Source organism: Paralichthys olivaceus, chromosome 5 (assembly GCF_024713975.1).
Source record: "Paralichthys olivaceus isolate ysfri-2021 chromosome 5, ASM2471397v2, whole genome shotgun sequence".
Classification (NCBI taxonomy): Eukaryota; Metazoa; Chordata; class Actinopteri; order Pleuronectiformes; family Paralichthyidae; genus Paralichthys; species Paralichthys olivaceus.
The window spans coordinates 816671-840653 of record NC_091097.1 but is presented as its reverse complement, the minus strand read 5'-3'; the positions used below and the strand labels follow the sequence as shown (position 1 = coordinate 840653).

Sequence of the window (23983 nt, the reverse complement as noted above, 5' to 3'; positions counted from 1 at the left end):
AGATGAACCCACTCAGCAGAGTGACAGAGAACAGACGCTCGGGGAGCGAAGGAGGAAACGTTCTGTTCACACTCAAACATCAAGCTCACAGTATTTAAGTGTTGATTTAACTTTAATGACGATCTCCTGGTAAAAGGAGCTGAAGTTAGTTTAAATTAAAACCTTGTAAGTTTCAGTAAAACTTCAAGTTCTGCTCCTGAAACAATGACTCCACACTAACAGACACATGGATTATTGATTAACACCATCTCTCTCCACGTTACACCGCAGCCCATCACCTTCACAAGCTCTTTGAATTTTACATGAATCACTTTTTCATCTGAACAAACTCTGGATTTATTGCTTTATTTGGATTTGGACACATTTGCTCAGCGACAGATTTACATTAAAAAAACAAAAACCGACAACTGGAACATTTAGTTTTCTGAAGCGCGTCCTGTCGTCGGAGTTTACTGGCGTTATTTGAATGAAACGAGGCAAACGTACTGAGACTGAACACAACAGCTGTTAGTGTGCCAAGTTTAAGATTTAGTAACGACTACAACCAGTTCCCTTTCATCGGTAAATCACTGGTTAGAAAAACAAAAAGGCAAAAATCAGTGGTTCACTAGAGCAACGTTAAAGGACCATGACAGTGTTTTATACAGTTAAAGTTTAAATCTCAATTCTGGTTAACAGCAGATTGTAGTGTTTTCAGAGGTTTTCTGTAAATAAAGATGGATGACATGACGTAACGCTGCCTCCTCCCTGTTAGTAGACGGGACAAGGATACTTCAGGTAGTTCAAGGTCCTGCTCAGTCTGGTTTGAATGAGTTACTTGTTGAGACTGACTCGACATTGGTTTCACAACAGAAAGATCATCCTCGTTAAGGTTGAGAGACTGAGACTCCGACGCATTGACACAGATGTCGAAGATAAAACTCAAAGCTCGGAGTCATTTTGGAGATTTTCTGTTTTTCCTTTCTCTAATATTTAAATAAACTCAACGTGTCGAGCGAGTTAAAGACGCTGCTGTGGGAGTTCGGAAGGTGTAAACTGCTCTTTTCATTTCCTGACATTTATACACTGAGAAATTATTGATTAATCAAGTAAAATTGATGATGAGGTGCAGACGTCTCCGAGCGGCTCCGTCCTCAGGACTCTTAACGGACATGAAACTCTGAAACACTACAACCTGCTTTTAACGAAACATCAGACTGGTCCTTTACTCTGGTCACCTCCCGACTGCTACATGAAGTCAGTGATAACAGATCAAGGCTCCGTCCACACGGATACGCTTTAGTTTTAAACTGAAGACGATCTCTGGCCACACTCACACACGTCACATGACCGCTCACGTCCACTGGTCATGTGATGTAAACAGGAAGTAGATTGTCTCCTCTGCAGTCGGTTGCTTAGTCACAGAAACTCTGAAGGAGGAGCAGTGATGGTGAAAAGTCAGAGCAGGGACGAGGTGGAACTGTTTCTGACAGGAAGTGTTAGCGACGTCATGTGACTGATGAGAACCAATCAGGAAGAGGACGTGGGCGTCATCGTTTACTAAAGTCTCAGTTTGTGTTCAGACTAAAACACAAAACCAGAGTTTTAGCAACAGCGATGCATTCTAAAACTAAAGTGTGTTGTGTGGACTCGGCCTGAATCCCTCAGTGACTGTAACAACCTGACTGTTGTGTTGAAACTTGGCTTAGTAAAGAGCGAACCACAGTTTCTCACATTCATATCTGCAGATTAAACTCCTAAGGCACCGTTTTCCCAATCTTCTTTCAGCGCCGAGCGTCGAGTGACTATGGCGTCCGTCTGCGACTCAGCAGCATTTCTTCCCTCTCTTCCGGCGGTCTCGGTCCCTCTGGGCGTTGATGTTGACCGTGTCCTTCTCCCGCTCTCGCTCCCGCTCGGCTCTGTTCTGACTCTGCTTCTTGGCTCGGAGCACCATGTGGGTGAAGGCCATGAACATCTGAGCAGGGGAAGAAACAAACTGTTTGGAAATGTTCTTTGGATCTAAATATGAAAAACACCAGCATGTAAAATACAGATGTGTTGACAACGCTAGTGAAATGAAACTGAAATGAATTTAATCGAAACTAAATCCATCGTGATATAAATGAAGCCACAACACACAGGACGTCTTCTAGTTACCTCTTCCACGTTTATGTTTTCTTTGGCACTGGTCTCAAAGACCCGAACACCCACTGACTCCCCAAAACGCATTGCATCGTGGGTATCCACCTGCCTCCGGGAGGGGTCGTCGCTCTTGTTTCCCACTGAGAAAGAAATCAGGAACTTTAGGATCAATTTGGTTCTGTACTGAAAACACGGGTATGGATGAAGACTCACCCAGGATCTTGCAGACGTTGTCACAGTTCTGGGAGATTTCGTTTAACCATCTCTTAACGTTTACGAACGACTCAGGATTCGTCACGTCGTAAACAATAATGACCCCGTGGGTGTTTCTGTAGTATCTGCAGAGAGAAGGATGAAAGTGAAAGACCTGACGATACAGACTCAAACCACCGTGAAGGAAAATCCCTGGACATAGAAACCAGCTCTGGTCTGGAGATGATTACGTTGACGTGATGGTTCGGAATCTCTCCTGACCCGCCGTGTCCCAGATCTGCAGCTTCACCCGCTCCCCCTCGATGTCCACGGTTCGGATCTTGAAGTCCACGCCGATGGTGGTGATGTAGCTGCCTGCAGGAGACAGAGAGACAGACATCATACAACTGTGTCTAGGATGGCACACGTTCACATCACACACAGGAAGGACTCACTTCCTCATCTTAAATCATAAAAGCTCGTGAAGCAGCATTAAGAGGAGCGGAGTCGCTGTATCGAGGTCCCACCCATACCCACGCTCGACCAATCAGGAGTCAGTGTCAGCTGTCAATCACAACGTCTCCGCCTGTTTTTATATCATCAAATAACTGATTCAAACCAAACTGACGAGAAACTTGAACAAACATCAGAGAAGAGAACTTTGAGTTTGGTTCATGTCCCATCTGCTAACATGGAGGAGGAGACATTTAATTCAGTCATGATTTAAGGAAAGTTTTGATTTTCAATTAAAAGTAAAATGTTCTATATGTCTGCCTCCTGGTGGTCCAGACCGGTAACTACAGCTCAGATAAACCCTGCAGATAAGATGACTGGAGCTGTAGAGAGTGTTTCGACGTCTCTGATTTCAAAGTTGAACAGATTTGTTAACGGACTTGAGGAAAATATGAGAAATGCCGAGTGTTTGTGGGAACTCACCAGAGAAGGAGTTGTCAGCGAAGCGGAGCAGGAGGCTGCTCTTCCCCACATCTGAGACAGAAACACACCAGAGCCGCAGTTAACTCGCTGAATGTGACCGATCGGGAACAGAACCGACAAGTTACTGCGAGTGTGTGAGGTCACGTCTCACAGCGACAGAGCGGCGTCTTCGTTCCACAACAACTCACCGTTCACAGGAAACTCAAACAGAGATAAAGAGACTGAACCCAAACTGGAAATATGAGATGAAAATATCTGATTAGAGGATGGAATCACGTCTGAGAGCTGAGAACCAGAACATCAAGCTAACTGAGGAGGAGCAGATGCTCCTGCTCTTTACGCTGAAGACAACTGGTCCTCACGAAGGAGGAGACAAACGTCACCGACAGCTCGTCTGGATAATGTAAATAATGAACAGGACTCAGATCAGTTTGATTCAACGACTTTCAGTGTGAAGCTAAATATCAGGTGTGAAAGGTCCGGTGATGTCATCACGATGTTACCGTGGCAACCAAATGAAGATCCTCGTTCTTTTCTTCCATTCAAACTGAAAGACTAACCCCCCCCCCAACGGACAACACGCCCACGAAGACGTGTGAAAATGTCCACGAGCGAAACGAGAATCACAAACTGTGAACGCTGTTTATTAGTAGAGAAAAAGGAACAACGTTTCCTGAGAGGATGTTACGACATGAGGTGGAGGACACACAGCAGAGGACACACAGCAGAGACACACAGCAGAGGACACACAGCAGAGGACGCACAGCAGAAGACACACAGCAGAGGACACACAGCAGAGACACACAGCAGAGACACACAGCAGAAGACACACAGCAGAGACACACAGCAGAGGACACACAGCAGGGGACACACAGCAGAGACGCACAGCAGAAGACACACAGCAGAGGACACACAGTAGAGGACACACAGCAGAGACACACAGCAGAGGACACACAGCAGAAGACACACAGCAGAAGACACACAGTAGAGACACACAGTAGAGACACACAGCAGAGGACACACAGCAGAAGACACACAGCAGGGGACACACAGCAGAGACGCACAGCAGAAGACACACAGCAGAGGACACACAGCAGAGGACACACAGCAGAGGACGCACAGCAGAGACACACAGCAGAGGACACACAGCAGAGGACGCACAGCAGAGACACAGCAGAAGACACACAGCAGAGGACACAGTAGAGGACACACAGCAGAGGACACACAGCAGGGGACACACAGTAGAGGACACACAGCAGGGGACACACAGTAGAGGACACACAGCAGAGGACACACAGCAGAGACACCATGAAATCGAATCACTGAGCAAAAATAATGTCCTGCACTGTGGTCTACCATGACACAGCATTTTCTGCATCAAGTCCAGAGCGTTCATCAGCAGCTTCACTGACAGAATCACCTGGAACTCTTCTTCTACAGTGAAATGATAAAAACAGAGACGGTCATTGACCTGGTGTCATCGAGCGCTCCATCACCCGTGTTAACGTCTAAATCAATTTGTATCTGAGATAAACGCCGCCCTGGTTTTGTCAGGGGGCGTGTCAGACAAGCGGCCCAGCGTTCATTATGCAAATGCGTCGGATGAATGGATTCTACTACTAACGAGCGTCAGCGCCCCGTTAACCACAGACCTTCAGTCTGAAAACTGTGAGAACCAACGAGAGGAAAGAGAAAGTTAAATATGTCTGAAGAAGACAGTTTCAACATCAACATTCTTTCAGGAGTGAAGAAGCACTGACTGGAGTCTCCGATGATGAGCAGTTTGAAGAGATGGTTGTAGTCTTTTCCCGCCATCTCGAGGCCTCGTTCTGAATTTCCAAGTAAAATCAGTTTCATAGGAGGAGGCGATGCCGCTACGCCCGCCGCTGTCGTTCCTTTGCTCCACCTCCCGATGCTACGAGCTCAAAGCAGCGCAGGCGTTTGTCCAGAACTCATCAGCATTGTTCCCCCGACGCCAACACCAGAACATTTCCAGTTGAAGTGTGCACGTTTAGTTTTTGCTTGATCCTCTGAGTGTCAGTGTAAATGTTGAGAGTGAAACCGCAGCAGCAACATGGAACATTTCTCAAGACCTCTGCATTTGTGATTCATGCTCAACGGTTGAAGAGCGGCCGCGCGGTTCCACCTTAGTTCCAGTTCCACCCGATGAAACTCCTCTGGGGGGGGGGGGTTTCCAAGTCTTGGCGACTCATCGATTTTGAAACGCAGAGTTCTGTCAGAGGCTCCCTCCTTCCTCCCGTAGATCCACACAATGAGCACGGTGTCTTCACAGACGTCTCAGCGCTGAGTCGCTCGTCTGAGGCTCCCGGGTGGAGGGATGTGGCATTTTGTGGTTGTAGCTCCGACAGTTAAATGAACGAGCGACTTGACGACTGGTTGTCGTACCCAGTTATTCCCCCGAGCTCCTCCACGGCTCCATCCCTCATTTAACAGAAGTGAGAAACCAGCACGTTCCTCTTTTCGCAGGCAGCTCGGTTCCGGTTACGTCAGCTGAGGTCCCTCTGAGTACATCCCTTGATTTCACTTCAGCTCCTCCGGGGCCTCGGTCAGACGTTTCATCACAGGAAGCAGGCGTCGCTCCTCCAGTCCAGGTTTAAAGACACTAAACAAAGAAAGGAGGGAGAGGTGATATGAAGTCAGACCTTCACGTCCATCAGCTGATGTTTGATTGCAGTGTGTCCCTCCTTACCTCCCTCCCTGCTCCTCAAACAACAGCTGAGTCACTGAATATAACTTCCTCATCCTGCTTGATCCACCCCCGTCCTATAACTCCGCTGGGTTAGCGAGGAAGCAACAACAAAAGCTCCCAAAGCTAACCAGGGAGGCGTAGCTAGCTAACGTTAGGATAAGTTTCCATAAAAACAGGAAAAGCTGCTTTCCAGCAAACGGACAGGGTCGAGATAATCTGAGCTCAAAGTTCACGTGGAGGATTCTTTATTCTTGAACATTAGATCAAACTCACTGTTCAGCACATTTACAGATTTGTCTTTTATCAACCATCCATCAAATCAGCTGATGTGAGGTCACAAACTGTTTTTAACTCATGATCATGAAGTCTGACAGGAGGATGAGTCAGGAGTCATGAACACCTTTAACGTATTGTTAGAGAAACTTTCATGACACAGTTCGATCTTTGTCATGATGTGGTTTGATGAGTGAATAAATAAAGTTCAATCCTCAGCATCAACCTGTGGAAACTTTCTTCACCTCGTTGAAACAAATGATTCCAAGACAAATGACAATAAAGATTTCAAACCCAGTTTAACTGGAGCTCCCCTGGGAACGACCGGCACCGAGTGGACCCCAGAAAACTCTCTCGATTAACGGACACAAGCTGGTGACAGCCGCCACCACTCACCTTCTCCGACGAGCTGCAGGCTGGAGCCAGACCTCATTCAGATTTCTCGGACTTTTAGGGAATTCAGGTTAAATGAGTTTCAGTTTCGCTCTGGTTACTGGTGGTGACATGTGACTAACGTGGGGGGGGCCCGGCTCTTCAACTCGGCGCCGGTTCAACAACATATTAAGCAACATGTTCTACATCATGTGAGACAGATGCTGCGTTCGGACGCTGACACGGCGCAGGCTCCAGCGGGCGTGTGAGCTGCAGCTTGTGGGTCTCGAACACGACAAACGCGAGCCACAAACACACTTTTCTTCGCGTTGAGCTTCAGCAGCTTTCGGCCGAACACTCAACGGAGACACGACCGTTCACACAAGCGTCCACTCGCGTGTTCAGACCGCGAACCGAGGCCGATCAGCGGGGACACCGGGGGAACCTCCCGTTTCCCGGAGCCAGTCTGGGGTGACGGAGCACGGGGCCTGGTCCCCACACGTCAGACAAACTTCCCCCGGAGAAAGTTGAGCCCTCCCCGGCCCGAGAGTGAACACTCACCGCGGTCAGTCAGGCCATGAGCCCGCTGCTCCCCCTCCGCTGGATCACGTTCACACGGCTGTTCGTCCGGGTGAGGGCCGCTGGGTGTCGGCTCCGGTGGGAGTGTGTCCTCCTCTGGTCCGGTCCTCCTCCGGTTCTCCTCTGAACAGACTCTGACTCGGGTCTTGAAAGCACCACACCTGCCTGAGGAGCCGCTCATCATCTGGTGCTGCGTTCAAGCATATGGGAAAAAAAACACTTCAGGGTCACATGTTACTGACGTTCGTCTTTCTACGTCTCCCGTAAATTCAATAAAGTCAAATGTACTTTATCTCTGTGGAGCGAAGTGAACAACAGAGACCAGCACATGAGGACCTAACGTTCAAACCCAGAATCATAATGAAATCAACACATGTGGAGCTCTCTGGTCTGTTTGACTCCAAATGATCTTAATTAATAAATGAACATCAGCTGTTTGAAGACTTGAAACTAGAGGTTTCCTGACGTTATAAAGTGAGAAGTATATATTATTTATATTATATGTAAATCAAATCTCAGAGACGTCTGTAGATAATGAATAGAAGTCTCTCACGGCTCGGCCGCTGACAATAGCCTGATTTTCCTCCCTCGCTGTAACGCCTGGCACAGGACCGGTGTATGTGGTGCACTTTGACTCACATGGTGATGTGGAGTCCTCGGAGCAGGACAGTGAGATGGACGGACACTTCAGTGACTCACTCGTGTGTCTTTAACAGTTTATGGAAACAATGCAGGTCTACGCTCAGAGGAACGAGAGGAATCAGGTTTTTAATGCACAGTATTTGTTAGCGGAACATATTCGCTGTTGGTTCTACTACACGTCTGATTTGTTAAAAATATATAGAACCTTCTTCAAGATGGATGAACAACAGCAAATATGTCACACAAATAAAATGTACAATTGCCTTTTTATTGTTATTATCAACCATTTTTCAACAAAGAAATTAACCACAATTCAGTTTCTGCTCACATTAAATGGAAATCACGAATCTGGTACATGTTAATAACCAAAATACAGACAGCTCATATCTACAGGTAGAACACAATAAACAGTACAGAGGGACATTGTTACTTTAACTCAGCTGTTTTCATGTGTTAACTTTTCTCAGCTCATAAGAATAAATGTACAGACTGGCCCTGCATCACACTGGTGATCCACGTGTAGCGGCTCAGAACCAAATCAAGTCCAGAGAACATTCACACGTGCATCGTCTGACGTCTGTGAAGTCCATGATGTTCAGACTCGTCGCAGGTAGATGCAGAAACACCACAGAAGAAGAGGGGACCAGTCTCTGGGGGCGTCAGCTCATTTCCTTCGTCTGCTGGTTGACGAGCGACTTGGCGACTGTCGCCTGCCACTTCTACCAGGGAGGAGACAAGAGGAATTCATTCTTCTGTCAGAAAAAGATTAAATTAAGACTTTTTCTAGACAAACTTAAATTATTATACAACAATACACAAATACATGGAACTTGTAAAAGTATTTTTTTACTGTAAAATATACATCTTGTCTACATTGTTAAATATAAATACTGATACGCTTGCAAAACTCATAAAAGTCCTTTTCTATTGGTCAACTGATTCGTCTGCGAGGCTCTAATGTCAACACATCGTGTAAAACTCTGATTATCCTGAGAACAATGAGGAAATATCCCACATCAACTCCTCCACTCCCTTAAAGCTTCTTACTCATTCTTTTCGGGGGTTAACGTCTTGGCGTGTACAGACCTGCGGGACGGTGAGGACGGCGCCGCTCGGATGAATCTCGGAGGAGAATAACTGAGGGAGCGAGAATCTCTCAGTGAATCAGCCGGGATCCGCTGAGGCCTGACAGGACTGAGAGGGAAACAAGAGTTTGACACAAGGAAGAAATCTCAGGAGACTTTTCCAGTGGGTAAAAAATGACAGACATCTATTTGATGTTGTAAAGAGACAAACAGTTACTGCAGAGAGGAGACGGGACAGGAATGAATTTCCAGTTTGATGGTAGTGGAGGACTAGTGGAGGACAAGTGGAGGACCTGCCCTCCAGTGAATGAATCACTTATCGATAATGTAAAGGACAAATCTGTGACGGTTCTATCATTCTAAAACAGACAAATCTCTTTTTGTAAGTAAATAAACCTGAAACTTCTTCTTCTTCTTCTCTTACCTCTTGTTCTTTGTTTCCTTTTCATCGCCGGAGGAGGAGGAGGAGGAACTACTCGGAGCTTTGGTTGTTTTCCTGTTAGACAACGTGATAAAAGGGTAAATCATCTTTAGAGCTTTTTATATGATCATAAAATAAAACATGTTATATTCTATGATTCAAGCTCATTCCCTGTCGCCTGCTCACCCTTTTCCTTGCTCCTCCTCAGAGTCAGAACTGTCTGAAGAGGAGGATGAAGACGAGGAGGAAGAGGAGGAGGAAGAAGACGAGCTGGAGCTGCTGCTTTTGTTGCTTTTCTTATTTGCATTTGTCTCCTTGCCGTTCACCGCGCTCTCTTTTCTGACCGTTTGGTCTGATGGTCGAGTGGCAGCCGGTGGCGACTGCTTCCTGGTCGGACCTGGTGTCGACCGTTTGGCGTCTGATTGGCTGCTGGCCGGAGACCTTCTGGAGGTCACGTCGGAGCGACGCGAGTCCGACTGGGAGCCTCCTCTACCTGAGGGTGGAGCGTGGGATGAGTCTCTGGAGGGACCCTGTGAAGAGGAAGAACGACTTTTCTGCTCTCTGTCCTCTTTCCTGTCATCCTCTCTTCTTCTGTCTTTCTCTGCTGATATTTTTGTGTCTTTACTCTCGCGAGGCGGTGAAGGTGAAGAAGGTGAAGAAGACGAGGAAGAGGAGGAGCCAGAGGAAGATGAGGAGGAAGAGGACCTGCCAGACTGGGGAACATCTTTTGGCTGCACTTGCATCTTCTCTCTTTCTCTCTCTTGTTCCACCTCCCTCTGTCTAATCCGCTCGTTTTCTCTTTCTCTCCCTCGTTCCCTGGAGAGGGAGCGACTGCTCCTCCTCCGCCGCTGTGGTGAAGGAGAATGACGGGACCTGGAGGACGAAAATATGAAGCAGTTGATTTTAAATCGATAAAACTTTATTGTCAATTAAGACATAAAAACCAAAAAGACACAAATATTTCACTTCACATCTACAAAACACAGTGAAGTGTTTTCATCAGTTAAAGAAACATTGAGCCTAAAGATTCTAAAAAACATGAACTAAATATTTCTCAGCTCTTCCAAGTATCTTGAACTATGAAAGAAGACACTCAAATATGAGATGAAGACTTCCTGTCTTGTCCATGTGTCTCCTCGTGGACACGCAGCATCACTTAAGAGTTTGTTTTGTTCAGAAATATCGCTCAGAATGGACCTGCAGGTCCCGGTCTTACCTGTTGGGGGGGCTGCGTCTCCTCTGGCTTCTGGATCTGCTCCGTCTTGCGGCCCGCTCACGTTCTCTGTCCTTCTCTCTCTCTCTGTCCCTCTCTCGCTCTCTGTCCCTCTGCCTCTCTCTCTCTCGGTCTGACCAGGCCGGAGGTGGGGAGGCTCTCCTGGATCGGGAAGGGGCCTCCTGGTACTGCCTTGGTGGAGTGCGACGGGCCGGGGAGGTGGTGGCTGTTTTCTTGGGCGGAGAGCGTGACCTCCTGGTTGGGGGGCTCAGTCTTGCGGCCCTTCTGGCTGTGCCCCTGTCCCTCCCTCTATCCCTTTCCCCCACTTTGGCCTCCAGCCTGTTTTTGTCGGCCTCGGCGTACCTGCTGCCCCTGCTGTGGTCCGCTCTGTTGGGTGGGGAGGGAGGTGGGCTGGGACTGTCCTCCTGTGTGGGGCTGTATCGCTCCTGACCTTTGGGCTGGGGCGGATAGTTGTCCGCAGGAGATCTGTGAGGAGGTCTTTCCCTCTCGCGTCTGTCTCCTCCATCTTGTCGTCTGAGGGTGTCGCCCTCAGAAGCAGAAGCAGAACTTTCTTTTCTTCCGTTGGTTAAATATCTATGAACTGCAGCTCCAATGGCAGCTGGGGCACTTTTCACGGGACTGGCCTTTTCCCTCCCCGCCGCCTTCTTCAGCTTGCCTTCATCCTCAGAGGATGAGGAGGAGGAGGAGGATGAAGATGAAGATGAGGAGCTGTCGCTGTCACTGCCACTGCTGCTGCTGCTGCTGCCACTACTGCTGCTGGAGCTCTCTTTTCTGTTCTCAGCCTGTTTTGCCTTGTCGTCTTGTTTCTCTTTTCTCGGCGGGCTCCTCGTCTTCTCCTGACGTTCGATGGCGTCTGCTTTTTCGCTCGTGTTTTTATCCGCAGGTCTGAAATCTTGTCTGCTTCCTGCAGATGGTCGGACCACCTCCTCTCTTTTCCTGCCGTCTTCTTGGCCGCGCTCTCTGTCTTGTTCTCCCTGCTTGTTCAGATGCCTCTCCCTCTCCATGTCTTTTTCTCTTCTCCTCTCGCTCTCCCTCTCTTTTTGACCCCCACTGGAGACAGGTGAGCGAGAGGCGGGTGACAGGGAATCGCGAGACGGATGTCCATCCCTTCTCCTGTCATGTTTCTGTTGGCGAGGAGACACCTCCCTCTCTTGTCTCCTCCCAGTGTCTTTCCTGTTGTCCCTTTCATTTGGAGCCCTCGGGTGTAAATCTCTCTCAGTCCTGCGCTCCCTCTCTCCACTCCTCTCCCCCCTCGCTCTCTCCTTCTCAGGAGGAGGTGAAGGAGACAAGGAGACATGTCTGGTCTTTTTCTCCAGTTTACTCCTGTCTTTTTCACGCTCAGTGTCTCTGCTCCTTCCACTTCTGGTCTCCTGTTTAGGTGGTGGAGAAGGAGATGAGGAGGAATCATGTTTGCTCCTCTGAGGAACACTCTCCTTTCCTTTGTTCTTTTCTCTGCTCCTTGACCTCCTGCCTTTCTCCACATCTCTGTTTCTCCCTTTCTCCATATCTCTGCTCCTGGACCTCCTCCCTTTCTCCACATCTCTGCTCCTGGACCTCCTCCCTTTCTCCACATCTCTGCTCCTGGACCTCCTCCCTTTCTCCACGTCTCTGCTCCTGGACCTCCTCCCTTTGTCCCTCTCATTTTCTCTGCTCCTGGAGCTCCTCCCTTTCTCCCTCTCATTTTCTCTGCTTCTTGACGTCCTCCCTTTCTCCCTTTCATTTTCTCTCTCTTTGTCCATCTCTCTGCTTCTGGATCGCCTCCCTCTCTCTCTTTTTTCTATGCTCTTTGAGCGCCTCCTCCTCTGCATCTCTCTGCTTCTGGAGCGCCTCCCTTTCTCCCTTTCCCAGCTTTTATCAGCAGGTGGCGGTGGAGACGGGGACAAGGAGTCGTGCCTCCTCTTGGCGGAGGTCTTCTCCATCTCACTCGGTCGCTCTCGCTCAGGATTCGGCCTCTGGAGCAGAAAAGGTGTTGGTGTGAATTGTATGATCACAAAAGTAGAAGAGGAGAAACAAAGAGAAGCAGATCCCGACTTTACCGTTTCTCTTCCCTGACGATGTGGAAGCTCGTCGTGGCCCCGTCTCCTCCTGCCTGGAGATCTGTCCTGTCTTCCATCGTCATCTTTTCTTGCAGATTGTTCCGGTGGACGTGACCTCACTGGAGCTGGAGACTGACTGTTGACAGCACAGAGACAAATCCGTCAGATACCGATAAGAAGAATTATAATCAGTTTTAGCTCGATAAAAAAAAGGACCAGGGCTGACCACTCGCTAAAGGGCAAGGATTTCTGGAGTCTGTGAGGCGGGACATGACGCTTCTTTTTTTTCGTACCTGTGAGAAGAGTCGGAGGAAACACTACTGCCTCGCACCGCCTTTGTTTTTGCAGGACTGGAACTTTCACTCTTCTTTCCTTTCTTCTTTGACACCTTCTGTTTCTCCTCCGAGGAGCTTTGAGTGGGTGAGAAGTCAGATGTGAGGACGAGGCTGCACATAAACCCACTTTCATCAACATTTCGTATTTACAGCAAAACCTGCACCGGAACTGAAGGGAATTTAAATTCACCTACCTGTCTTCTTCACTCTCTTCTGACACCTCACTGAAAAACAAATAGTCCACTTATTAATCACTCTCCATGGAAAATCATTCAGTGGATCATAAAAGAATCTGGTGGTAAAATACCGCTTCTTCTTCTTCTTCCTAGATTTCTTCTTCTCTCTGCGAGGAGACGGGGACGGACTCTCTGAGCTGATGGGACAAGGAAAAAGGCAAACAGCCGTCAGACCTGCTTTTACGATCTTTATATTTTCTGTTCTTATCAAGTTCGTCTTCTCACCCGTCTCTGTTCTTGTTTTTCTTCTTCTTCTTCCGACTGCGCTTCTTGGGAGGAGAATCGGAGTCGTCTGAATCTTCCACCAACCTGAGAGATCGAGGGCAACAGACGTCGAAGTCAGGGACAGAGGTGATGGTGTCTTATCATGCTGCTGGTGAGATTTTAGCCCAGGAACTATAGACGGTGAACTTTATGATTTAGAGTCATACTCCAGAGAAGAACTGTGGTTTTGACAAACAACTGCAAACTCATTAAAACATAAAACACCCCAGATTCTTAACTCTTCATAAGTGAATTGAACTATGAACATTTTTCTAAATATAAATATTTCTTATTTTAGATTTTAACAGTATCATATAAAATTCTCTGACATTTAATTTAGCCACATTGTTCAACTGGATTAAAAAAAGGAATAGTTTAATATGCATAGCAGCACAGTGTTTATCCCACTCACGTATATTTCTGTTGCTGCAGCTTCTCTCGCTCCAGGCGGTCCTGTTCTCTCTTCTCCTTCTCTCTCTCTTTGCGGTCGGCATGGAAGGACGACCCATCCACGTAGTCGCTGGAGATACCAAACGCGGCACGGAGACGGTCGTTCTTCTGCTGGTTGGCTGCAGCCAGGGCATGAGTCTCCGTCGCCCTGAGAGATTGACAAGCCAAACAAGCTTTCTGTCACCAACACGGTGTCGTATAAACCAATGATGCTCTGAGCACTCTATTTAAAAAGTCAGAAAAACACTCATTCTTTTTAGTTTCTGCTTTCAATATGTACAGTCAGATTTTTTTTTACATCAACAACGCACAGCAGCTTTGAGTCTGAACAAGGCATTTTTAATGGAGCCAGGTTAAATTCAGGTTTTTGCTGTACTTACGTTGGTCTCTCGGTGGTGGCAGGAGCCGGCTCCTGTTTCTCCTGCAGCATCATTCGGAAACTGTTCACCTTCTCCTCTATCTCCTCAGCAGAGTACCTGGGCGTCCAATCAGTGATGAGGAGTTAACAATGTACAAAGCAGGATGTTTAATGATAACAACTCAGTCCAGGTTGGTGAGAACATGTGAATTTACCCTTGCTCCTCCATCATGTCCTGTAACTCAGCACACTTGACCTCCAGCTGCCTCTTCCGTTGGTGCTCCAGGATGTCAGCATTGGGCTGCCTGTTGAGCTGACTCTCCAGCCTCTCCCGGTCCTTCTCGTCACGATCACCACCGCGCTCATCCCGCGGTCGCTTAACGCGCAGGCTCGACAAGTTGCGCTGCACATAGCCATTGGTGCCACTGCCCCTCGGAGTCGTCAGGCCAATCCCATTGTACATGGCTCTGCAAAAACAAAACAGAGGTTCGGTTTGTTATCTCATGAGAAGGTCAACAAGCGTCATGTGTGTTGCATTGTTTCCATTTGGTTAGTTTTGGTTTCACATTGTAATTTAGGGAGCACAATGGTTCAGTTTGATCCAGACTCGGTGCGTTGGTCTGAGGAACCTTTCACACCTGATATTTAGGTTCAGACTGAAGTGAAGAGTCTGAAGGTGTGAGAGCACAAACCGGCTCTATAACTCCTGAGTGCTGAAACCAAATTAGAAATAAAAAGCTAATGACAAATGATCAAAGAGCATTGATGAGATTTCTTCAATCTTCTTTTAACACTTGTCTGTCTGGACTTGAACATCATGCACATCATCTTTCACATGAAGCTAAGATCATCTTTCCATGCATAACACTGCAAAACACTAATATATTGGCTACGGCAGATTTTCAAGACACATCTTTTCAGACACATCTTTGAAATACAGAGAAAATATTGACTGAAAGTGAATGAATGTTAAAATAAATTATCAAATCAATCCTCTACAGTTTCTCACTTTATCTCTTGGAAGCCTTTTAATTTAAATACATTAGAAACAATAAAATACTTGGTACGTCAAAAACAGAAAAACTAGCAACAACAGGACAATACAGAATACAGAGTTAGTATTTGAGATTTAAAAAAGAGTGTAACATGTTTAAATGTGCAGAAGGAAACAGAGAGAAATACTTTGCCCATATAGTTAAATTATTTCCCACTCTTTCGGGTTTTCCTCCGTGTGAAGAGCAAATGTTCTGGTTGTTTTAAGTGTTAAGCTGAATTCTTGTGATGAAAAGAATCGGAACATTTTAAAGTAGTGACGGGCTTCCTGCTCTAAAATGGCTGACATCAATAAAGTGGCAGATCATTGTCCTGACTTTGTTGAGAGTCCTGGAGTTAATGAAGGAGGTGAGCCGAGGGTCGATGAATCTGAAATCACTGGGACATGAGGACGAGCTGCTGCAGGTGGGACGGTCTTTTACTGACACCGGTTCACTTCAGTGTGGACCAGGTTTCTCTCAACGTCACGGAGAACTCGCGAACACCTGAACACTTCAGATCCTCCATTTTATTCTGCTTCACACCTGAACAGTGGGAGACATTAAAAACACTGCTGCCCACTGACACGTGCGCCAGAACACAAGGGGCCTGTTGCTCAGACTCTGTCATGGAGTCGATTAATGAAGTCTAGCGAAGTGACGCCGCAGTTTAATGACCAACCACACGAACTACACCGGGCAGAGCCGCTGCGAGCTGCTCCAGCACCGACACGACTCCAACACGTCGGTGGATTTAACGCATAAACTTACCGCGGGCCCGGACACGGACAACCCCACTCGAAGCTAGCGCGCTAGCTAGCTAGCTAGCTTACGCATTTGTTACGTACCAGGGTTTTCTCCGGAGAGAAAAGCGGCGTCGGGGGGAAACGTGCGGTGAATAAATCCCGTAGATCCAGACACCGGAACAGACTCTGTGATAACCGAGTCCTCGGAGCGGAGAAGAATAAAGAAACACGACTGGTTAGCTTCGAGCTAACGGCTCCGATCACCGAGCAGGGACGACGAGGAACCGAGTGACGTCATACGCACACGACGTGGGTCTAACCTTAGTTGCGTTCAAATAAAATCTGTACAAGTAGCTTCGCGTTGTGTATTTGGGTGAAAAACTGATATTAACAAGACGTGTAAGTATTTAGTAATAGTATTAGTATAAGTAAACACTGCATGTGTTATATTTATAGTCTTTCTACTTCATTATGGGCCAAGAAACAGAAGAGGAAAACTACCTACACTGTGGAGGGAACACTGTTTAAAACTAACACTAAAACTGATCTTTCAATTATATTTTTAATCCTGCGATGAAAAAAAATGAATAAAACAAATATAATGTTGAAATTCATAAAGTTTAAAAAAGTAATACATTCAAAAAGGTTTTAAATGAGTGATTCATAAAAGTAGTAACTTCAAAATACACAACACTGACAGACACACGGTTCACTTCATGAGTCACACAAACGCCTCACAGTGGCCAATTAAATCTTTAGATGGATGAACTGATGACAGAGAGAGAGAGAGAGAGAGATGGAATGATAGAGAGAGAGAGAGAGAGATGGAAAGAGAGAGAGAGAGAGATATGGAATGATAGAGAGAGAGATGGAATGATAGATAGATAGAGAGAGAGATGGAAAGAGAGAGAGAGAGAGAGACAGATAGATAGATCGATAGACAGGTAGATAGAATGATAGATAGATAGATAGATAGATAGGTAGAATGATAGAATGATAGACAGATAGATAGATAGATAGATAGATAGAATGATAGATAGAATGATAGACAGATAGATAGACATATATATAGAATGATAGATAGATAGATAGATAGATAGACAGATATATAGAATGATAGATAGATAGATAGATAGATAGATAGATAGATAGATAGAATGATAGAATGATAGATAGATAGAGAGATAGATAGAGAGAGAGACAGATAGATAGAATGATAGATAGATAGATAGATAGATAGATAGATAGATAGATAGATAGAATGATAGATAGATAGGTAGATAGATAGATAGATAGATAGATAGAGAGATAGATAGATAGATAGATAGAGAGAGAGACAGATAGATAGAATGATAGACAGATAAAATGATAGAATGATAGATAGAGAGATAGAATGATAGAGAGATAGAGAGATAGATAGATAGAGAGAGAGAGAGACAGATAGATAGAATGATAGAATGATAGATAGAGAGATAGAATGATAGAATGATAGATAGATAGATAGAATGATAGGTAGATAGAGAGAGAGACAGATATATAGAATGATAGATAGATAGAGAGAGAGACAGATATATAGAATGATAGATAGATAGAGAGATAGATAGATAGATAGAGAGAGAGACAGATAGATAGAATGATAGATAGATAGAATGATAGAATGATGTTAATAACCCACATATTGTCAGCAGAGATGAATAAAGTCAGTCACATGTTTTCATCTTTTTTTAAATATTTTTAATACCAACGTTACCTCAGAGCTCACGTGTCTGTGACGACGCGCGGGCGGACTACATGTCCCAGAATGCCACGGGCCGCCTGTGACGCAGGTTTCAGATAAAAACATCCTGGCACCGCTCGGCCGTTAGTGACGCTGAGGCCGGAGGAGGAAGTCGATCAGCGCGGGTCCAGCTCCAGTGCAGCTCCAGTCCAGCTTCAGTGCAGCTCCAGTCCAGCTTCAGTCCAGCTTCAGTGCAGCTCCAGTGCAGCTTCAGTGCAGCTCCAGTCCAACACAGTCTCCAGGAGGAACCCGCCGCAGCATCATGTCTGAGGGCGACAACAAGAGCGCCAACATGCTGGTGAGTGTCACCCAGGCTAAGCGCCGTGGCGCTAGCACGCAGCGATGCTAATGCTAAGCGTGCTCACGCAGCCGAGGACATTTTGAAATATTTAAAACCTGAGCTCTGCTCCGGCGGGTATCGAACTGTGTGATTTACATGTTTATTAACCACTGACTCGATCGACCCCCCCTCCCCCTCCCAGTGACTGTAAGCTAGCGCACCGACCGCTGCTAGCTCGTTAGCTAGCTGGTTTAATACGCTAGCTTCCGCAGAGACTCTGTCACCTCGTCCGCCATCGTGATCGTAACTCGCCTCGGGTGTCGAGCCTGAAAACAATGGACCTCGGTCCGGGTGGTTCTGTGTTCCTCGTCCATGTGTTCGCTTCGTGCTGCTCGCGGTGAGTCTGTCCGCTTTACTGCACAGTCACGTCGGTGCAGAGTCAGACTCCGTTACCGGAGCAGTCACTCAGGAGCCAGAGGAAATATCTTTCACTGAACATTCAGCTTCTGTAATGAACTGGTGGGAGTCCAGAAGAGTAGCACGATTAGTTTTAACTTATTAACTGAGCCGACTGCACAGTTTAATGTATTTTATACATTAATGGGTTAAAGGTCACACACACACATATGTTTTTATATATAAACCAGGTTTACTAGTTTGGGTGCAGCAGAATCATTGTTTCACATTCTGTGTTGAATTGTGTGTCCAGGCCCAGGAAACAGCCCAGCTGGAGGAGCAGCTGCAGGGCTGGGGTGAGGTGATCCTCGCCGGGGATCGAGTCCTGCGCTGGGAGAAGCCCTGGTTCCCTGGGGTCCTGATGGGCGCCACCACCATGCTCTTCCTGTGAGTTACCGTCTGCTGTGTCACAGGGCGACGCACAGCTGGGTGAATGGTTGGCATAGCTCGCGTTTCCTCCTTCTCAGCTGTGACTTGGCAATAACTAGACCGAGAGAAGTTGAGGACAGGAACTTCGTCAGGTGGAACAAATAGTTTCAAAAGATTATGTCGAGCCTCATTGTTGAAGCACAGAAGCAGAAGAAGTAGATTATACTAAGATTAGTCTGATTAATGAGCTTATCTATAATTCTTTAGTTCGTCAAAGTAATTCTTGAAAAAGCTTTTCAGTGAAACGAACAATCAGTCTCTGTTAATGGATCTGAATGTCTTTCCTAACCCGGTTTAAAACGTCTGACTGAATTGTCTCCCCCCTCCAGAATGATCTACTACCTGGATCCATCAGTGCTGACTGGACTCTCCGGCACTGTCATGTTGCTCTGCCTGGCGGATTATCTGGTGCCCACCCTCGCTCCCAGGGTCTTCGGCTCCAATAAGTGGTGAGATTGCACTGAAATGTGTCCCCTACCTTTTCTACAGACGGGCCTCTCACTGAGGCGTCGGTCTTCTGTTTTTTTTAATTTAATTAAAGGCAGAACATAATGAAATGGTGTCATGTTTCAAAGACATCCAACTAAACTGCGCTCTTATTAAATCTCTGGAGTCAAATAGGCCATAAATTGTGTGAGAAGCAAGTCACGAGGGAGATTTTTCTGGATCCAGCTCCATCCAGTTATTTCTTACAAGATGTGAGCAGGTTTTACTCACAAGAAAACTGGGGATTAAAGACCAATTTAGAGATTTGTGTTAGTGAAGAATAATTAAACTGTCTCTGAGTCCTTTCACCTTTGATACGACATATTTACATATAGTGTTTCCTTCTTCCATCTCATACGTTCCCTGTAGGAAAACAGACTGAAAAGCTTTGGACCAAGGAGTCATGTCATGACCTTGGGGGGGGGTAGGGAGTTCAGATTTTTGCTGTACCTAATATGATGACCTGAATGTTGTCACCTGAAACTGGTCCTATAGGGTGTCGCTTTGCTGGAACTTTGACATTACACAGTGCTTGCATAAAAGCCCTTGACTCAGCTGTGTGCGTTAGATGTTGAGAATCAGACACCGGGGACAGGATAGAGTAACGTCCTGCAGCTGGCACCGCGTGTTGGACGTCTGACGCCTTCAGCCTTAGTATGTTGCCCTGCAACCGCAGAGCTTTGGCCTGAATCTCAGTTCACAGCAGCCGACTAAGTTCAAAGCTGCGTCAAGTGTTTGAATTAACAGAAAAGTGAAGTTTATTTTGCTGCACTTTCTATTTATTCATGTCCCAGTAAGTCAGCACTCCTTAACGTACCCATCAGTAGTCTGTAACATTCACGCCTGAGCTTTTAAATGCACTTTTTGATTTTTTTGATGCAGCTCTGGAACATGCACATTAATCTGTGTGTGAACAAAATTCTCTGAGAATGCACAGAATGCATTTTCCTGCAGAGTCAGTCAGATAGCTGCAGTGTTGGAGTGAGTGGGATAAATGAGGCGATCAGTCTGGTCACGGTCGTTGTTTGGCTTCCTGACACCAAGGACTGAAATAGGAACGATGGCTAAGCAGAAAACAGGGGCCACTTTCCTCAGCTGCCCCCCCCCCCTCTGCCTCTAGTCGAGTCCCCTGTGGTTATATAACTCACAAACACGGGGTGATGATCTGTAACGTTGCTCAGTCAGGTCTTTATCTATTATTTTGCTCAATAAACCTGATGTTTTTTTAAAAAGTCTGTTGTGTCCAGTCACCGGTTCGACGCTCAAACGTAAGATCAGCCGGAGAAGGAACAAACATTTACGTTTGACTTTTCTAAGTCTGACCAGCGGACTTTGGCTTAAATGAGAAATCAAAATTGATGCCGATTCCTTTTAGGTTGGTTCACTTGGATTTTCGCTTCTGATGGAAATTCCACAACAATCCTAAGAAGCCTGTGCCCCCCCCCCCCAGTCTCGTTAACAGTTAAACTGTTAACGAGACGTAAGCTTGGGTTCTGTCTTGATGACAAGATGGTGGTGTCAGTACATGTTGGTCTGAAAACATAATAGATTGTTTTTTTTAGCAGACTTTTAAAAACTTGATTCCGTTCTGTCGCCTTGTGCAGGACCACTGAGCAGCAGCAGCGTTTCCATGAGATCTGCGGAAACCTGGTAAAGACCCAGCGTCGGGTTGTGGGCTGGTGGAAGCGTCTTATCGACCTCAAGGAGGAGAAGCCCAAAATGGTACGTTGATGATGAAGTGAATGAAATGTTATGCAGACACCAACCTCTGATACTGTGTCAGTGCAGTACTCTTATCTGTTTCTTACAATGCTGAGCTTTCTCTGTGCTCCAGATAAAAATATCCTCAGCTGATTTGGCTGCTCCACTTAGCAGACTGCAAACTGGGTTAGAGGCCGCGTTAACCAGGTCTCCTAGAAATCAACACTGTTCCACACACACACACACACACACACACACACACTCTGTTAATCTGGCTTTGTTGGTTCCTTCAAAGTAAGAACATGTTCTGTTTGAGAAAATAAACCAGTTTCTGTTCATCTGAAGCGTGATTCTTTAAACTCAGGGATGTTTGCTAGTGTGAGATAAACGAACTGTAGGTTGAATGTAATGTGACCCCCCCCCCCCCCCTCTGCTCTCACAGTACTTTGCCTCCGTGATCAGCAGCCTGCTGGCAGTGGCCTGGATCGGACAGCAGGTGCACAACCTGTTCCTCACCTACCTGATCGGTGAGTATATCACAGCTTTACCTTTTATCCTCTTCGCTGGTGAAGGTCTTTCCTCGTATGTTTGCGGACGTATTTTCTGTCACTGGTGCAAGTTGGTCACTCATAAAGGTCTTTGTGTGAGAACGAATGTCCGAGTCAGTGTCTCTGGACATTTTCCTGCAGCCCAGTAGTAAAAACACCAGAGTGTGTTTTGTAACAATGGAATGAAACGTATGATTTCATCACGGGAGCGTTACACATCATTAACAAGCTTCCAGGCACCGTGACTCAATAACTGGACCCATGAGGCAACAGACCTTTAAAATAAGATGCTGCTGGTTTCTTCTGCATGTGTGAGGAAGGTGTTTATCTTCTCAGTCTGTTCAGCAGTGAAAGTAAAGTGAAAGATATTATTATAGTGAACAAACACTCGTGTCACAGTTGCACCTGCACAGCGATGCCTCGGGGAAAGTGGTGGCTGTGTTGGAGTCGGTCATGTGATGCAACAAATTCATCTGATGGGAAAAACCATGACAACAGAATGATGTCAGAGAGGGAGTGACTCTGAAGCAACAAAGTATTTTATCGTACCAACAACTGAAATTCTACCAGTACTGCCAATAATTCCACTTCCTGTTAACCACCCAACCTTTTACTGATGTTAACGCCTCTTTATGCCTCCAGGCTTAAAGAGGTGGGTTTTAGGCGCCAATTATTAGTTGCCTAGCAGCAGATTTTTCATTAAAAAAACCACAGAGCTTGTGCTCAGCTTCCTGGCAACTGGCTTGTTTGTTTTAAAGCTGCCACAGTTCCGATCTGAACTCTGTTAGAATACAGGTTTGGGAGCTTGTTTCCTCTCCGTGGTGGATGTTGTTTGTCAGCAGTTTGCTTCAGGCTGAAAGGGGAGGGAACATGTGGCTCCAGCTGGGGGACTCACATGTTTTGTTTCTCTCTCCTGCAGTGAGCTTCCTGCTGCTGCTGCCCGGCCTCAACCAGCACGGCGTCATCTCCAAGTACATCGCCATGGCCAAGAGGGAGATAAACAAGCTGCTCAAACAGAAGGAGAAGAAGAACGAGTAAATGAGAGTGTGGATGAAGAGGAGAATCTCTGAAAGATGAACTACGACACAAAATGGAAGGTGGAAGGAAGTGTTGAGAAAGGGCCTCCTGTTTTCTCGTCTCCGCCACAGAGCGAGACACTTTTTTTTTTTTTTCTTCACGTGCTGAATAAGTGTCACTTCTCTCTCACTATTTGACGTTTCATCACCTTTTTTTTTTTCTCATGAATTTGCGATGCATGCAGCCACATGAAGGTTCAGACACACACACACGTTTATCTAAAGCAGCAGCACGTTCACACACATACACAAGTTTAAATCCTCCTCCTGTCTCTTGTTTTAAACGTGCTTTGTTTTAAGATGTTAGTGATGCTTTTAAGCCATTCCCTCTTCATGGACAAAGTGACTACTGAGCAGTTTTTGTAGCATTACGGCATCATATTCTCAGATTCCTCACTGTAGTTGTTTTGTTTTTTTTGTCAGATGAGAACAGGTCATTAGTGTTTTTGCTTTATTTGTATTTTACGTGGCGCTAAAACAGAACTGGATTTAAAGCTGAGCTCATCAGGAGTTCAACAGTGTCTAGATGCAGACATGCTGCTGCTAGCTGGACTCTGGTCTATTAGCTCTTATATTAAACCACACAGTGTTTCATTGGTGTGGGGTGTTTCTGTGTAAATAGACCTATCCCCCCCTCCCCCGTCCCTGTCAGTCAACCTTTTCTCTATTCTTGTTATTTATGTGTTCTTTCCTCTTCAGTCTGATCACTGTCTGTCAGCTCATTTCATTATTTGTCTTTATTGGAGATCTTTATGGAAACAAATAAAGTTTGATTTAAGTGAAAATCCCCTGGTCTTTGTACATGTTTTGAAGAGAATTGCTGTTTTGCAGCAGCAGCGTTTCTCACAGGGTTCTCAAGGTCACAGGGATTTCTGAAGAACCTCCTTACGCCCACTGGAGCTTCTGAAGATCCTTTTAGAACCAAGTAAAACTGAACATAATTCTGTACATCCAAAGGTCTCAAATCTCTCCAGTCTGCAAACACTTAATTCAAGAAACATGACAAAAAATAAACTTCCAACTGATGAAGCATGTGACCCTGATGACCTCATGACTGTGACACACACTGTCTGGGGACTTTTTGAATTAACCACTACAATCTTAAACCTGTGTGACAACATTTTAATGAATCAGCTGTTATATGTGCGTCGTCATGGAGACGACAGACTTGTTTGAGCTTCTCAGTTTGTTGCAGCACATTCATGAGGT

At 46.1% G+C, this 23983-nt stretch overlaps 3 protein-coding genes across 19 annotated transcripts; 1 reads left to right on the top strand and 2 right to left on the bottom strand.

Annotated features, from left to right (window-relative positions):
• Positions 1 to 329: 329 nt before the first annotated feature.
• Positions 330 to 7556, bottom strand: LOC109646900 (ras-related protein Rab-35). 4 transcript variants are annotated; one of them, XM_069525586.1, is made up of 7 exons: positions 7166 to 7556; positions 5010 to 5872; positions 3250 to 3300; positions 2565 to 2688; positions 2335 to 2459; positions 2137 to 2261; positions 330 to 1954 (listed from the first exon to the last, which is right to left on the bottom strand). In XM_069525586.1, exons 2-7 carry the CDS (start codon positions 5104 to 5106, stop codon positions 1805 to 1807), a joined length of 672 nt encoding a protein of 223 aa, XP_069381687.1. In that variant the 5' UTR covers positions 5107 to 5872; positions 7166 to 7556; the 3' UTR covers positions 330 to 1804. The 4 variants fall into 4 exon arrangements, with proteins under 4 accessions (XP_069381687.1, XP_069381688.1, XP_069381689.1 ...); XM_069525587.1 differs by having other exon boundaries at positions 6629 to 7387; XM_069525588.1 differs by lacking the exon at positions 7166 to 7556 and adding an exon at positions 6527 to 6684.
• A 516-nt stretch (positions 7557 to 8072) lies between these two features.
• Positions 8073 to 17910, bottom strand: srrm2 (serine/arginine repetitive matrix 2). Of its 14 annotated transcripts, none has more exons than XM_069525580.1 (16): positions 16124 to 16338; positions 14460 to 14711; positions 14267 to 14362; positions 13849 to 14034; positions 13398 to 13481; positions 13244 to 13309; positions 13131 to 13160; positions 12895 to 13011; positions 12602 to 12737; positions 12264 to 12517; positions 12153 to 12224; positions 10548 to 12086; positions 9518 to 10204; positions 9335 to 9406; positions 8912 to 9019; positions 8073 to 8577 (listed from the first exon to the last, which is right to left on the bottom strand). In XM_069525580.1, the coding sequence occupies exons 2-16, from the start codon at positions 14705 to 14707 to the stop codon at positions 8490 to 8492; spliced, it is 3783 nt and encodes a 1260-aa protein (XP_069381681.1). In that variant the 5' UTR covers positions 14708 to 14711; positions 16124 to 16338; the 3' UTR covers positions 8073 to 8489. The 14 variants fall into 14 exon arrangements, with proteins under 14 accessions (XP_069381681.1, XP_069381678.1, XP_069381680.1 ...); XM_069525577.1 differs by having other exon boundaries at positions 10548 to 12152; positions 12186 to 12224; XM_069525579.1 differs by having other exon boundaries at positions 10548 to 12119; positions 12186 to 12224.
• Positions 17911 to 17962: 52 nt separating this feature from the next.
• Positions 17963 to 23559, top strand: arl6ip1 (ARL6 interacting reticulophagy regulator 1). The gene is made up of 6 exons (XM_020108448.2): positions 17963 to 18096; positions 18788 to 18921; positions 19293 to 19412; positions 21054 to 21171; positions 21593 to 21677; positions 22618 to 23559. Exons 1-6 carry the CDS (start codon positions 18061 to 18063, stop codon positions 22734 to 22736), a joined length of 612 nt encoding a protein of 203 aa, XP_019964007.1. The 5' UTR covers positions 17963 to 18060; the 3' UTR covers positions 22737 to 23559.
• Positions 23560 to 23983: the final 424 nt, after the last annotated feature.